Source organism: Mugil cephalus, chromosome 17 (assembly GCF_022458985.1).
Source record: "Mugil cephalus isolate CIBA_MC_2020 chromosome 17, CIBA_Mcephalus_1.1, whole genome shotgun sequence".
In the NCBI taxonomy this organism is placed as follows: Eukaryota; Metazoa; Chordata; class Actinopteri; order Mugiliformes; family Mugilidae; genus Mugil; species Mugil cephalus.
Window position 1 is genome coordinate 2,037,039 of NC_061786.1, and position 12,672 is coordinate 2,049,710.

The following is a 12,672-nucleotide window of genomic DNA, read 5'->3' on the forward strand; positions in this document are numbered from 1 at the left end:
GAAACCACAAGTAGACCTGAACTTTGAGATTGTAGTGATCTGTTGGGACAGTATGGTACTATGAGGTCTTTCAGATATGATGGAGCTAGGCCTTTCAGGGCCTTGTATGTAAGGAGGAGGATTTTGAATTCAATTCTAGATTTTAAAGGGAGCCAATGAAAAGATGGGAAGAAGATGAGAAGATAAAACTGGGGTAATATGGTGTCTCTTGCTAATTCCTGTCAGTGCTCTTGCTGCAGCATTTTGAATCAATTGGAGGCTTTTTAAAGAGCTATTTGGAGTCAGACAGTAATGAGTTACAATAATCCAGCCTGAAAGACACAAATGTAAGAACTAGTTTTTCCACATGACTGAGAAAAGATGTTCCTAATTTTGACAATATTACGCAGGTGTCAAATATAACACCAAGGTTTTTCACAGTAATACTGGAGGCCAAGGTAATGCCATCCAACGAAACCAGGTGATTAGATAATGAATCTCTGACATGTTTAGGGCAAAGTACAATGACTTCTGTTTTGTTTGAGTTTAAAAGTATAACATTACAGGTCGTCCAAGCCTTTATGTCTTTAAGGCATGCTTGGAGTTTAACCAGCTGATTAGTTTCATCTGGTTTCATGGATTAATATAGCTGGGTATCATCTGCATAGCAATGGAATTTTATGCCATGTCCTCTAATAATATTGCCTAAGGGAAGCATGTATAATGTGAATAATATTGGTCCTAGCATAGAACCCTGAAGGACTCCATAGCTTACTTTGGTATATACTGTATATATATATATAAAAGCCGTAACCCTGTATAAGAATCATTGTTTGAAACCATCACTGTTGAGGGCTGAAAGAATAGATGGCTCAACAGAGCTGTGACTCTTTGTCAGCCTGGCTACAGTGCTGAAAAGAAATCTGGGGTTGTTCTTGTTTTCTTCTGTTAATAAAGAATAATATGCTGCTCTACTCTTACAGAGTTTTTTTTTTTTTTTTTTTTTTTTTTTTTTTTTATAGGTTGTTAAACTATCTTTCCAGGTTATGTGAGCTTCTTCATAATTAGTGTCAAATTCTTTCCAGCTTTCAAACTGCCTACTTTACCATGGAGCTACCCTCCTCCGAATCATCATCTTCTCAGAGGAGCAACTAGATGTAAAGTTGTACTAAGTGATGTCGTGCTGCCGACAAAATAATCTATTTGTGATTGAGTTAGACTGGGTAGTTGCTGTCATAAGGAACTGAGGTAAATACTGAAGGAATGAATTCCTTATATCTAGTTACAGCATCATCGGATAAGTGTCTACCATAATGAAATGTCTTTCCAATTTCAATCTCTTATTGTAAATTCAAATATTATAAGGAAATGTCTGTAGAACGGTCACCATAAATTGCATCCTGTCCCTTTAAATATGTGTCAAGTCAGATCAGTTTGCTTAGATCATGTACAACAGTCTTGAGAATGGAAATGCAATCTACATCACACGTTAAATTTGAATAGGTTTGGTCAATATATAAAAAAAAAATCCTTGAACTACTGTCGCAAATCTGCAAATGTTCCAAAGAACATGGCCTGGCTTTAAAATGGTTTCTGTGGAGCTGAGTCATTTCAGTTTATCCATGCACAGAAGAAATCACATATTCTCTTGTGAGATAAGAGTTGAGATGTAGGTTGAATTCATATGAGCACACTGTGCCATTAAAAAATAAATGCATGTACGTGTGGTTAATTATCGATGCCATCATGTTGATGCATAAGGAGCCACATGTAGTTAAGTTCGTCAATAAGCATGAGTATCTCTATTTACCTGACCTTTAATCCATTTGTGTATGGAAGCTTCCAGAGTTAATTAGTATTGTGTAGGCCTCTGAAATAATGTCAGGGCAGTGATCAATAAACACTTAACCTGTGTCCTTTCAGTGAGAGACAGCTTGCTCCAGACTATGTCTTATGTCTTCAAATCACATACACAAACAAACGACTGTTCATCGCTGTGAGACAATAATATATAGAAATCTGGTAGAAACCGCACCCCAAATGATGTTTGGACACAGAGATATCAAAAGTAGAAATAAAAAGTCAAATGTTTTCTGAAAATAAATAAATAGATATATATCTATAAGTGCAGCAAATAAAAAAAATAAAAAACATAAAAAAAAATCTGATAAAGGGAGAAGTGTTGAGAAACGAAAAAGTTCATGACACAAAGCATCACCTCATCTGTCAAACTTGGCAGTGCTTCAGTTAAAATGAGGTGTACATTTATTGATCCCCTGGAGGAAGGCTACATGACTGTGTGTTACGCTGCTGCAATACAACTTGCCCCTAGGGAACAAGCGAAGTAATGAATTGAGTGAATGACTGATTGATTTATTATGTATGGCTGCCAAAGGGACATGTACGATGCCATTCGAGGATGATTTCACTGTTGGTGGAAACAGACAGATGAATTCAGCTGGCTACAGGAGCCTTTTGTGTTCATGCTCAGCCTAATGCTTCCACACTCATTGTATAACATTTCAGCATTCAGTAGGACACCAATTCCAAACATGATTAAAGCAAATAAAAAGTTTTGGTCAGGTCCATCTGACTGAATGCTTCCAGTCTGGACTGATTGTTACTGTCATCTTTATATTTCAGACAACAGGACATGTAAGTTGTACTTCAGGCATGTTCGTGGTAATAAATGTCACCCAAACGCAACACCCACTTCTTAGAACATTTGAAGTAGCAACAACAAACCACTGAACTACAAATAAGGATACAGGCTTCTGATTCACAATGGCGATAAGTACGATACGTTTTTCGTTGGGTCTTCGTTGCAATTTCAGTGCAGGAAACAACCAACATGTAAACTATAAATAATAAACAGTCTCTAGGTGTGTCAGAAGTAAATAAATATATTTTTCTCTCTTGCTATTAGTTCTCTGGGGCATAGTAATACAGTAAGCTGCCTACATGTTAGCAGAAAAGTAAAGAGAGGTAAAATAAAATAAGAATAAAAAAACAATGTACACTTAAATTGTAACATTCTTTGTTTTCTTTTAATTGATCAATTATTAAATGATGGACAATTTTGGCTTGCCAAATAATATATAAGAAACTTTAATATGTAACAAAGATAAAAGGCAACTGTCTTTATGGAAAATAAAATAAAATAACTATTTCCAAAGTTTGGATAGAGACAGTACAGACAGAATCAAAAAGGAACCCTTAAGCGTATGTAATCTCTACAATACTTATTCCATAGGTAGATGAAAGGTGGCCTGTGGGACAAAAAGAAAAGTACATTTTGGGTCAGTTTTTTAAAACGCTATAAAGTAAATAATAAATAAAATGACAAGTAGAGCGCACTATGTAGCAAAAAAAGGAGTGAATTAGGACCAAGCAGCAAATCCTTTTCCTGCTACTCTCATTTCCTAATTTGGCAAATCTCAACATCACACAATAGATTGGGCCATAGACTATAGCTGTGGCACAGAGTGGCTCAGACATAAACTGCATTAACTGTGACTTTGTCTTGCTGTACTGATGTATGTCCATCAACTGGTGAACCTGCAACCAATGTTTGACTGCTGGTGTAGCCTCCTTCATTAAGGTTTTCACTATGAGTGCAACCTGAAATCAGTTCATCCCTGGACTGCTGTAACATTGTGACATACAGGGAAGTTCTGAAATGGTGTCCCTGAACCAAACCATCAACATTACATGTTTCTGTAAGAATGAAATGAGCAAGTCCTCACAAGGTAAATGGAGACAGCAATAACAACACTGACGGAGAGAAAGTCGGGCGTATAGTAATATAAAGTTAAAGTCACTTTCTAAAAAAAAAAGAAAAAAATGAAAAAATAAAAATAAAAAATAATAATAAAATAAAAACTCAAACAAGGCAGTGAACTAGAGAGGGCTGAGCCACACTATCAGCTGTTACAGTTCACACTGGCTAAGATTTATCTCAAGAAGATCCCATTTGTGTTCTGAAGGACAACACTTCTATAAGTAACAACAATGAAAAACGGCTTTGCTTGAGGAATGAGTGCACTGTATTTGATCTGAAAACAGTATCACTGAAATGGTAAACATGATCCATTACTATTCATAATAATGCAAAACTCTAACCTAGTTGAGCATGCAGTGCATTCGGCTTCACCAGAAAATTCTGCCATAACCTGCAAAACTTCATTCTGAGGTATTTTGTTGAGGAGCAGGAATGAATCAGTAGTCCAACATCATTTATGTATGTTGTATCATCATGACTATACTACAAATCACCTCTACAGTGGTTACAGTTCATAAAGACAACCTTTGACTGGTGGTGTACTCTTCATATCAGGTTTTCAGCAGTCTTTGTCACCTTGTTGGTACAATTAGTGTGAGGGGATTTGATTCTGTTGTCATGAGATCGAAGTGATGGTGACCGATTTGGCATCTTGTTACATGTGCTGTGGTGAAATGTTTAAAGGCTGCCTATATGAAAATAGAAGTAATAGTATCTTATTGTCTTATCTCAAGGTCATGACTACTACATCTCAACTGGATGTACTCGCATTAGTTTAGAAATTCTGGTGTCCCAAGTAATAATCATAATCTACTTTAATATATACCATAATTTTATGGTCTGCAAGTGAGATGACGAGATAGATGCCAGTGTCATATTGTGAGTTAAATATGAAGCTAAAGACTTTACCATACAGCATAAAAAGTGGAAGCAGGGGGAGATGGCTAGTGTTACATGCTAAAACGATTTCTTGACAAACTACAGTTTATCCATTGACCCAATGCTGCATTAAGCCTATAATTACAGACATGGTCAATGAGACCACGACCATAAACTCACAACATGACAGCTGTACCATTAAAATAAGTAAGTATATCAGTAGAAATTATGTCACTGTCATAAAAGAAAATGTTTATCTCAACTCTGCTGAGAAGACAGCTTTGAATCTTGAGGTAATGTAACAGCCAGAAAATAGAAAAACAACAACAACAAAAAAACAAAAAAAAACAGCCACAGCTGCTTCTGGTGTCCTAGGACAGCTTGTGTCCATGTATACACCACGGTTACATTTGTATCATTAACATAAGTGGAACTCATTCATGTGGACGTGTATGGGCACATATTCAAAATGTGTTGATGTGTGTATTGAAAACCCCTTGAGAGCTCACACTTTCAGCCTGTTGCTAATGTTCCAGTGTGACGTCCAGATGTGGCTCAGTGCAGAAATGCCAACAGAGCAGTGAGCCAGTGTACCACCATGGAGCCTTTTACCCACAGAAACAGTTCATACACCGAGAGCTTCCACAGGCTGAGTGACTCCGCTAGCGTGATCTGCAGACGCCTCATCCTGGACTGAGCCTTACTCCTCTTGTGCCTGTCGGTCACAGCCAGAGAAAGAAAGAAGTTAAGGGTCAAGATTTTATTTTCACATGCCACTCTTTTTTGCTATTCTGGAGAGAAAATCTTATACATAGCATTTTTGTAGTAGGAAATATAACTAATCAATATGTTGTTAGATCCCACAGGTACAGGTATGACAGCTTCTCCGTTTATACAGGGTTATGGCTTCATGTCAGCAGTGTATTACCTCAACTGAACTCACTGATAGCACTACTCAAGCTGTAGGCCAACTGTAGGTAACTCGCCTGGCTTCTAACCACCCTTAATCCTGACGTCTGCCCTGTTTCCTCTCGTCCCCCGGAACCGCCAGTCAGGGAGGCTTCCCACAGCTGGGTCCGAAGTTGAGTCCCGTCAGTTGTGGTGGCTTACCCCTAATGGATCTGTGCACTTGGTATGTGCCAGGTTATAATTCAAAGGCTAGGTTGAAAGCCCTAGGGACATAAAATTGTTTTAAGTGGACTTGACTAGTCTGACCAATAAGAGCTAGGTGACGGAGCTACCATTCGAATCACCTATAGTTTTACGGTCATGAGTACCAATGAAAAAGGAGAAATAATTGTCAGCAAAGTCTTCTGACCTTTGGAGCCAAATTTTATTTGCAGGTCCAGCTTAAGCAATTGCAACATCTCAATAAATCAATCAAAACCAAAATCAGATATTTATTAAAATAATATTTAAAATTCAATCATGTAATACCTAATCAGCAATATCCTTATCAGATCCAAATCCAAAAATAATTAATCAAAAAGATTTACTTATGAGCTCTTATGAATCCTTTTTAGGGAATGACAGGCGTTGAGTGAGCCGCACGGCCGACCACGCCCTAACCCAGTCCTTTTACTGACACAAAACAAGTCGGTAAAATAGGGAAGTCACGATGAATGATGTTTCTGTCCTTTGGTAAATCCCTGGTAAAATCCTTCACAAATGTATTCCAATTGGTCTCCTCGACTCTGTACAAAGTCCAAGGAATGGAAATCCAAAGTGTGAAAGATAATCCAAACTTCGATTGCTTGGCAGGGGGAATCCAGACCATACTTTGATGGCCAAAATAGCACTGCGAGGGAGTTGGCTCAGTCCGCATGCAGCACAGTCCGTATCCGAGGCGAAAATCCTGTGAAATACTTCTGTATTACATCTTTTATACTCTTATTTCGAGACACATCCTATTTTCCACACATCATCATGACTAACCCTCACCCCACTACTTTTATCCAATAAGGGCGTTACACTTATGACTTATTAATTAATACTTGGACATTAGATCATCTTTTGTACTTTTCCACTACGTGTGTGTTTGGACATGTCCTGACCTGTCTCCAGGCCGACAGATTACAGTTCCCCTTTTTACCCCTCCGCCTAACATCTGTGTCCTGTTTTGTCCATTCTGCTCCTGATTTCACAAACATTGGTTACATTGCTTCACCTATTACTCATCTTAGACTGAAGAAACACAATCACTGAAAATCAACACTTCTACTAGTAATTACTGTAAATTATAAAATAATTCTTTTAATTCCATTAATTCAGTTGACCGATCATACACTTAGTGCAAGGCGTTTAGACTGTCGGTTAGCCAAGATCTCAACTGACTTGACTCCCCCTTCTTGAGATCACAGGCGATCACAGTTAACGAATTTCACGGCTCAGGATCTTCCATTCCATCCAAAGAATCATCAGATAGTAATTCCAACACGTCAGGTACATATTCCTCTCGCAGAGTTTCCAGTCCCTCATTCCGATCTTCTGATGGCGGTGCGAGAGTGGCTTCCTTTGGCCCCTCAGCCGTGGGCAGCTGCTCGAACAACTCCGAGAAAGGTTGGAAATCCACTGGTGCCTCCTCAACCGAGGACACCGGGGTAGGGGGAAGCCGCCTCAGTTGTAATCCACTGCTTCAGCCAACCCTCCCCACACACTATCCTCGTCCTCGCTTACCACTACAAACTGAATTCTTGTTCCTAGATTCCACAAACTGCCTACTTCTCTTAGGGTGGTCCCACACCCACTGCATACAGCACCCCCTATAATTAAAACATTATTTTCATTCTCTCTCTTTTTTTCCTAATTTTTCTCTTTCTTGCAAGCGGAGCCACAGATTTTTCTTTCTCAGACTCAGGCCAGTGTTCCTCCTCCTTGGACCCTTTCCTCGAACGTGTCCAGCCACCTCGTCCTCCGCTCCGGAGGTGGGGTTCATGAGTCATCCAGCCATAGAGACCGATGCTTCAGCTCCCTCCCAATAGATGATCAACAGGACCACCCAGCCTAAGACCCACAGAACGCCGGTAGCAATCTGGTCGCAGATAGATCAGGAACCAGGACAAGCTGATTCTTATATCCCCTGACAACAATTTCGATCAAAGCTTTGATGAGGCCGACTAGTGGGGCTATAATTCATAGGAGCTGCTCCTTGGACCACACTCCGGTGGAGCAAAACACCAACCATATGCACTCGAATGCCCAGAAATCCACTTTGGTAAAGTCGATCTCTGTTCCTGGGTCTCAGAGCAATTCTGGATGCAAGTTAGATTTGTACTAACTTCCATAAATATTGCTGATGTGGTCGTTACTGCCGACTCGGTACTTGCATTGCTGGAGTTGGACATCTTCCCACTCATGTATCTCTTCCGTTCCCCAACCTTGAACTGACCATTTCCTCTTTGCTCCGCTAGTTATAACCCAAGGGCCTCTCCACCCACTGCTTTCTCCTTTTGTCCATACATAGTAACATGAAAATTGATTGGATGATTGTTGGCGCAAAAACTTTAGCTGGCAAAATGCCTTGAAATGCCTGTGTCACGAGGTTAGCACCCCTAGAATGGCGTCGGAGTGGGACTTCCTCGTAGATGTGCTCCATTCCCCTTGTCCAGCATCGGGTGTTGGCCGCTAAGGTTTTTTCCTCACCGGGGGGACTGCTGACCGGTTCCTTCCGAGCAGGTTGTGGGAACTGATGCCCCTACAGCACGAACCAGACGATCAGAGGCAGGTTGGTGATGAATCCCAACAGGCACATACTTAGAATTCCCCAACCAAATCCCCACAAGCAGAGACGTAGCAATTTGAGAGCCCACATTTGAGCCTGGTTACCTTTCAGCTGACTGACTTGCAAATACACGTAACTCAGTAGACCCACGACCACCAATCCTTCCAGATCCAAATTCACCCAGTACGCGACTTTGGACCACAGTGAGGCCATATCCTGCACCAGCCAGATTACCACAATGATCATTCTCATAATCCCTCTTCTGGACGTGTCGACTTTGAGCCGTCCCAGGAGGAATTCACCAAACCAGGATGTGGTGTACGTGGCCTCACCTCTCCATACGTTCAGAATCAGTACTCGTACAATTCCTTCGACTAGGCAGAGGACCCTGAACCCTTGGTTTCCAATCCAGAGCCCCGTACAGCAGAAGATAAACCATGACAGTCAAGTCCGGGTTGCGGTTCATGTTGACAAGCAGAACCCCCTACTTGCGAGGCGCTTCCTCCTCGCGGAGGAGCTCAAACTCCTCCCTGTTCTTGGGCGTAGTCTCCTTTCTCCGCCCCCTACTGCAGAGACCCTTGACTCCAGATCTGATCAGTCCTCCTAGAAGTGGCGCTAGTAGCCCTACCCCTATTCCGATTAGCGCATATGGCACCAATCAAAGTTTCAATCCTAGAGCTAGGGCTCCGTCTTCAATTTTTTCCAGGATTTCCCTGGGTACTTCCAACGCACTTTCCAGGACCGTTCTTCCATACAATTCTGCCACTGTGCAATCATGTCCATCGCATTGCAACCAGTGTTCTTGCAGCATTTCACATGTCCCGTTGTTGTACATCTTGTTAGGTCCGATCCATTCAAATCCTTCAACCTCCTTCCCTTCACACAGGCTTTTGCGAAGCATGTTCCTCCAGCCTTATTGACCACGGGTACTGGTTTTCCAGTGATTGGTCACCTCCTGGCCATCAGCCCTAACAAAGCCTTTAAGCATCCTTTACTCCATTGTTTAGTCTCTTGCACCTGCTGCCACTCTAAACTGCTCTGCTTCTGTCTAGTCAAATTACCAAACAGATGGATGTTGTTCTTAAACCATGTGGTGCCCTGCTGGTAGGTGTCATAAGCTCCATCATACCACCACGCACACACCTGGTCCCAGTCATTGAGTGTACTACAAGGTCTTCGGGGAGCTCTATAGTGCAAGAGGTGTTTGCTTGATCACATACCATTTTCCACAGTCTTGGGGTCATAGTCAAACTTGGTCTGATGCCAGTCCAACCGTACCATTCACTGAGTCCTTCTCCTGTGGAGTAGACCGTAGCCACATACTCATACTTAACTCGGTAGTTCTGGGTCTGTGACGGGCATGGTAAAACCCAGGCTTTAGTTTCTTCCTTTTGCAGACCCCACCATGGTCAAGTCTTATATGGCTTGTCCCCCCATAGCGGCCACTGCTCCAATACCCCCTTCATGGCGTTATGGCCCCGCATTCGAGAACAATTATAAATCCAATATCCTTCTTCCCAGGCTCCTGCCTGTGTGATATCACATCTAGGTGACGACCAGCCGGACGACCTGGTTCCCTCGCCCTGGGAGTAGTCTTTACCGTCCAGGTCCTTCACCATCTTCCCCAAAACATATTTGTCAATCTTATCAAAATCCCCTGAAGGTACAGACCATAGATCCTCAGGTGTGGGGAACTTCTGTACGTACATCTCCATCTGCTCATGGCCTGCCAGATGATTAGGCTGTGTTGTGGTATCAGTAGTCACTCTCAGGCAGGCCACTGTTTTCCTCCAAACCCATGGCAAGCTGTGGTTCAGCCAGTCGTCAATCTAGACAGTTCCAGACTCTGGTGGATTGCCTCTCATGGTCGTTCCTCTCTCAGTCTGGCGACTCAGGACCAGATAGTGCTGTTCCCTGCAGACAATAGGCCCCAGTTCCAGTAACATAGCTCAAGCTTAAAGGCTTTCTCCTGCATACATTCCTCCAAATCCCTGATCCCTGATTGACGGAACCGTTTGGGGTCTCCCCCCAACTGGGCCCAGTCCTTCAGCTGTCACAGTCACCGACGTGGAGTTGCTGGCTGTCGAGGTAGTATTACTACCAGAGGTTGTTAGGGGCTGGTCCGGGACTGGCAGATCCTGTGTATCACAGGTCAGATTCAGGTCCCTCCAGAACACCTCCGGCTTCAGGATCGATGCATGACATCGCTGCTGGAAATGGTGAGCTGGTAAAATTACCTCCTCGGCCCAATAGGTTATATTCCGTCCTTCGACACATGAGTGTGTACAGTGCCAGTATGGGTTCTCTCCATCCACTTGAATCCAATTAACTCGCACTGCGCTAGTCGCTCGCTGCTGAGGGAGGATGCCATCCGGAACCAGTGTTTCACCTCCACTGCTTATATCACTCCCCCTCCTTCGACTCTATGGGAGTCGAAAAACTGCATTATTGTTGACAGATTAAAATCTTCAAAATCGTAGGAAACATCCTCAGTGCAGTTAATAGAATGATCCACTGTACAGAGCGGGGAAAAATTGTGATTACTTCCCTCTTAATCTCCCAGCAGGTCTGATTATACTCCTTCATATAGGTGAAGCTGACCCTCACATGTCCATCTTCCCAAAGACCATTTCCATGGCAATACAAAAAATCTAAATAGAAAAAAGACCTAAAAAGCTGATACTAAACTTAAAAATAATCCATTTAGTAGGACAGGATAGAGTTCCACCAGTCATCTTGACCCCACCACTCACACTGGAGCCCCAGATAGTGAGTGTGTCCATGTCCCATGCTCCTTACTCTTAACTACAACCAGTAGCTCCTCCTCTTCCCTCCAGGCTCCAATGGAATCACTGTCACCTTAGGTCGAGGCGATCGCAGGTCTCCCTGCCCCCAGATTGCACCACACTTATCCCCTCATGAGCCGGACCATCGCTGGATAGGGATGGATGCCACCGCAATTATACACTTTGAAGCCGTCCCGAATATACGGATCCAGTCCCCTCCACATCCAGCGATAACGAGTGATGATAACTCACTCAGTAGGCTGGAGCGGGTCAAAACAGGTAGTATTAGAAAGGAACGCATTGTTCTCCAACTCCTGGTAATCTGGAATTTGATCCGGAGGTATTCCATTCCTCACCATTGCGAGCTCCGCACACAGGGGTTCACCACGATGATCCACGGGCTCCACTAGTTTTGCCCACCGGTCGGATCGATTGCGCCCGGAATCGAGCGACCCGTCCCATCTAATCGCAGGCACCCTGTACATGGAATATTGATGGTCAGGAAAATCCCTCACCTGTACCCCCAGCCTTTCAGTCTGGTTTTCAATAACAATCCTCTCTGGATCATCAACTCTTTGCTTTAAACATCTGTACTTGAAGGCTGGAAGTCCACATGAGTGAGTTCCCGAGCCACACCTCCATGTATAGCCCTAACCACAGCTGGCAATGGTTCACTCCCTATCTCAGTTTGATCAGTTCTTGTCCAACCCGGAGGTACACCGTATTAAGTATCCAGGGCATTAGTTTAGGAGATTCAGGTACTGTCTGGTTTTTACATTCCTTCCTACAGAACAAATAATTGAGGGAGATATACTACAACTCTGATCCCCCATACACATAGTACTTAGTCAGATCGGCTGACCTGGTCAGCTCTATGTTACTGCAACAGTAGGCTCCAGATCCACAAAAATTATAATCATACAAATAATACCGATTCGTTTTTCTCAAATATATCCTTTCATTTGGGAGTTCTATATAGGGCACGGGGGTCCGTCTCCTTCGCCTCTTATCCTCCTTCCCTTTCACTTGAAGCTGTCCTTGAGCTCCGGTCACTGCTGGGGCTTCCAGCCCCATTTCTTTAGCTTGAGCCTTTGGAAAAGGTTTCGTCCTTCTTTTCCTGCCTCGACTGCACCCTCGGGCTTCGGCGGTTCCCCCAGGCAGGTCACTACTGCTCCAACCGAGTACACTCCTTGAAATGGAATAACTACTGACCGGACTGAGAGCCGCACCCTGGTGAGCTGCTCCGGAAATGTGGGGGTGGCCGCGCGCCCTGCCCATGTTCCTGGCAGTTGGATTACGCCATCCCCCCGCCACGGCTCCGGTGTGACGTCAAACTCCTTGCTCTTTTCCCTAGCTCGCGCTGCCTGGTGGCCCCATGCATCCATGCACGTGACCCTGTAGTGGAGGTTGGTGCCTCTCGCTTGTTCCTCCCGAGGAATCGGCTCCAGGCCCTGGACTGCCAGGGTAGGATCAGAGTAGACATCCTCTACGAGTCGACCCCAGGTGGTGAGTTCCCATGGTCCAGT

At 43.4% G+C, this 12,672-nt stretch overlaps 1 protein-coding gene across 3 annotated transcripts in view; it reads right to left on the reverse strand.

Annotated features, from left to right (window-relative positions):
* Positions 1-3,004: 3,004 nt before the first annotated feature.
* adck1 (aarF domain containing kinase 1) overlaps positions 3,005-12,672 on the reverse strand; it is an 87,269-nt gene continuing 77,601 nt past the window's right edge. For all 3 annotated transcript variants that reach the window (XM_047611797.1, XM_047611798.1, XM_047611799.1), the window contains one exon: positions 3,005-5,354. In XM_047611797.1, coding sequence (XP_047467753.1) covers positions 5,195-5,354 — 160 coding nt within the window. In that variant the 3' untranslated portion in view covers positions 3,005-5,194. The remainder of the gene's footprint in view (positions 5,355-12,672) is intronic.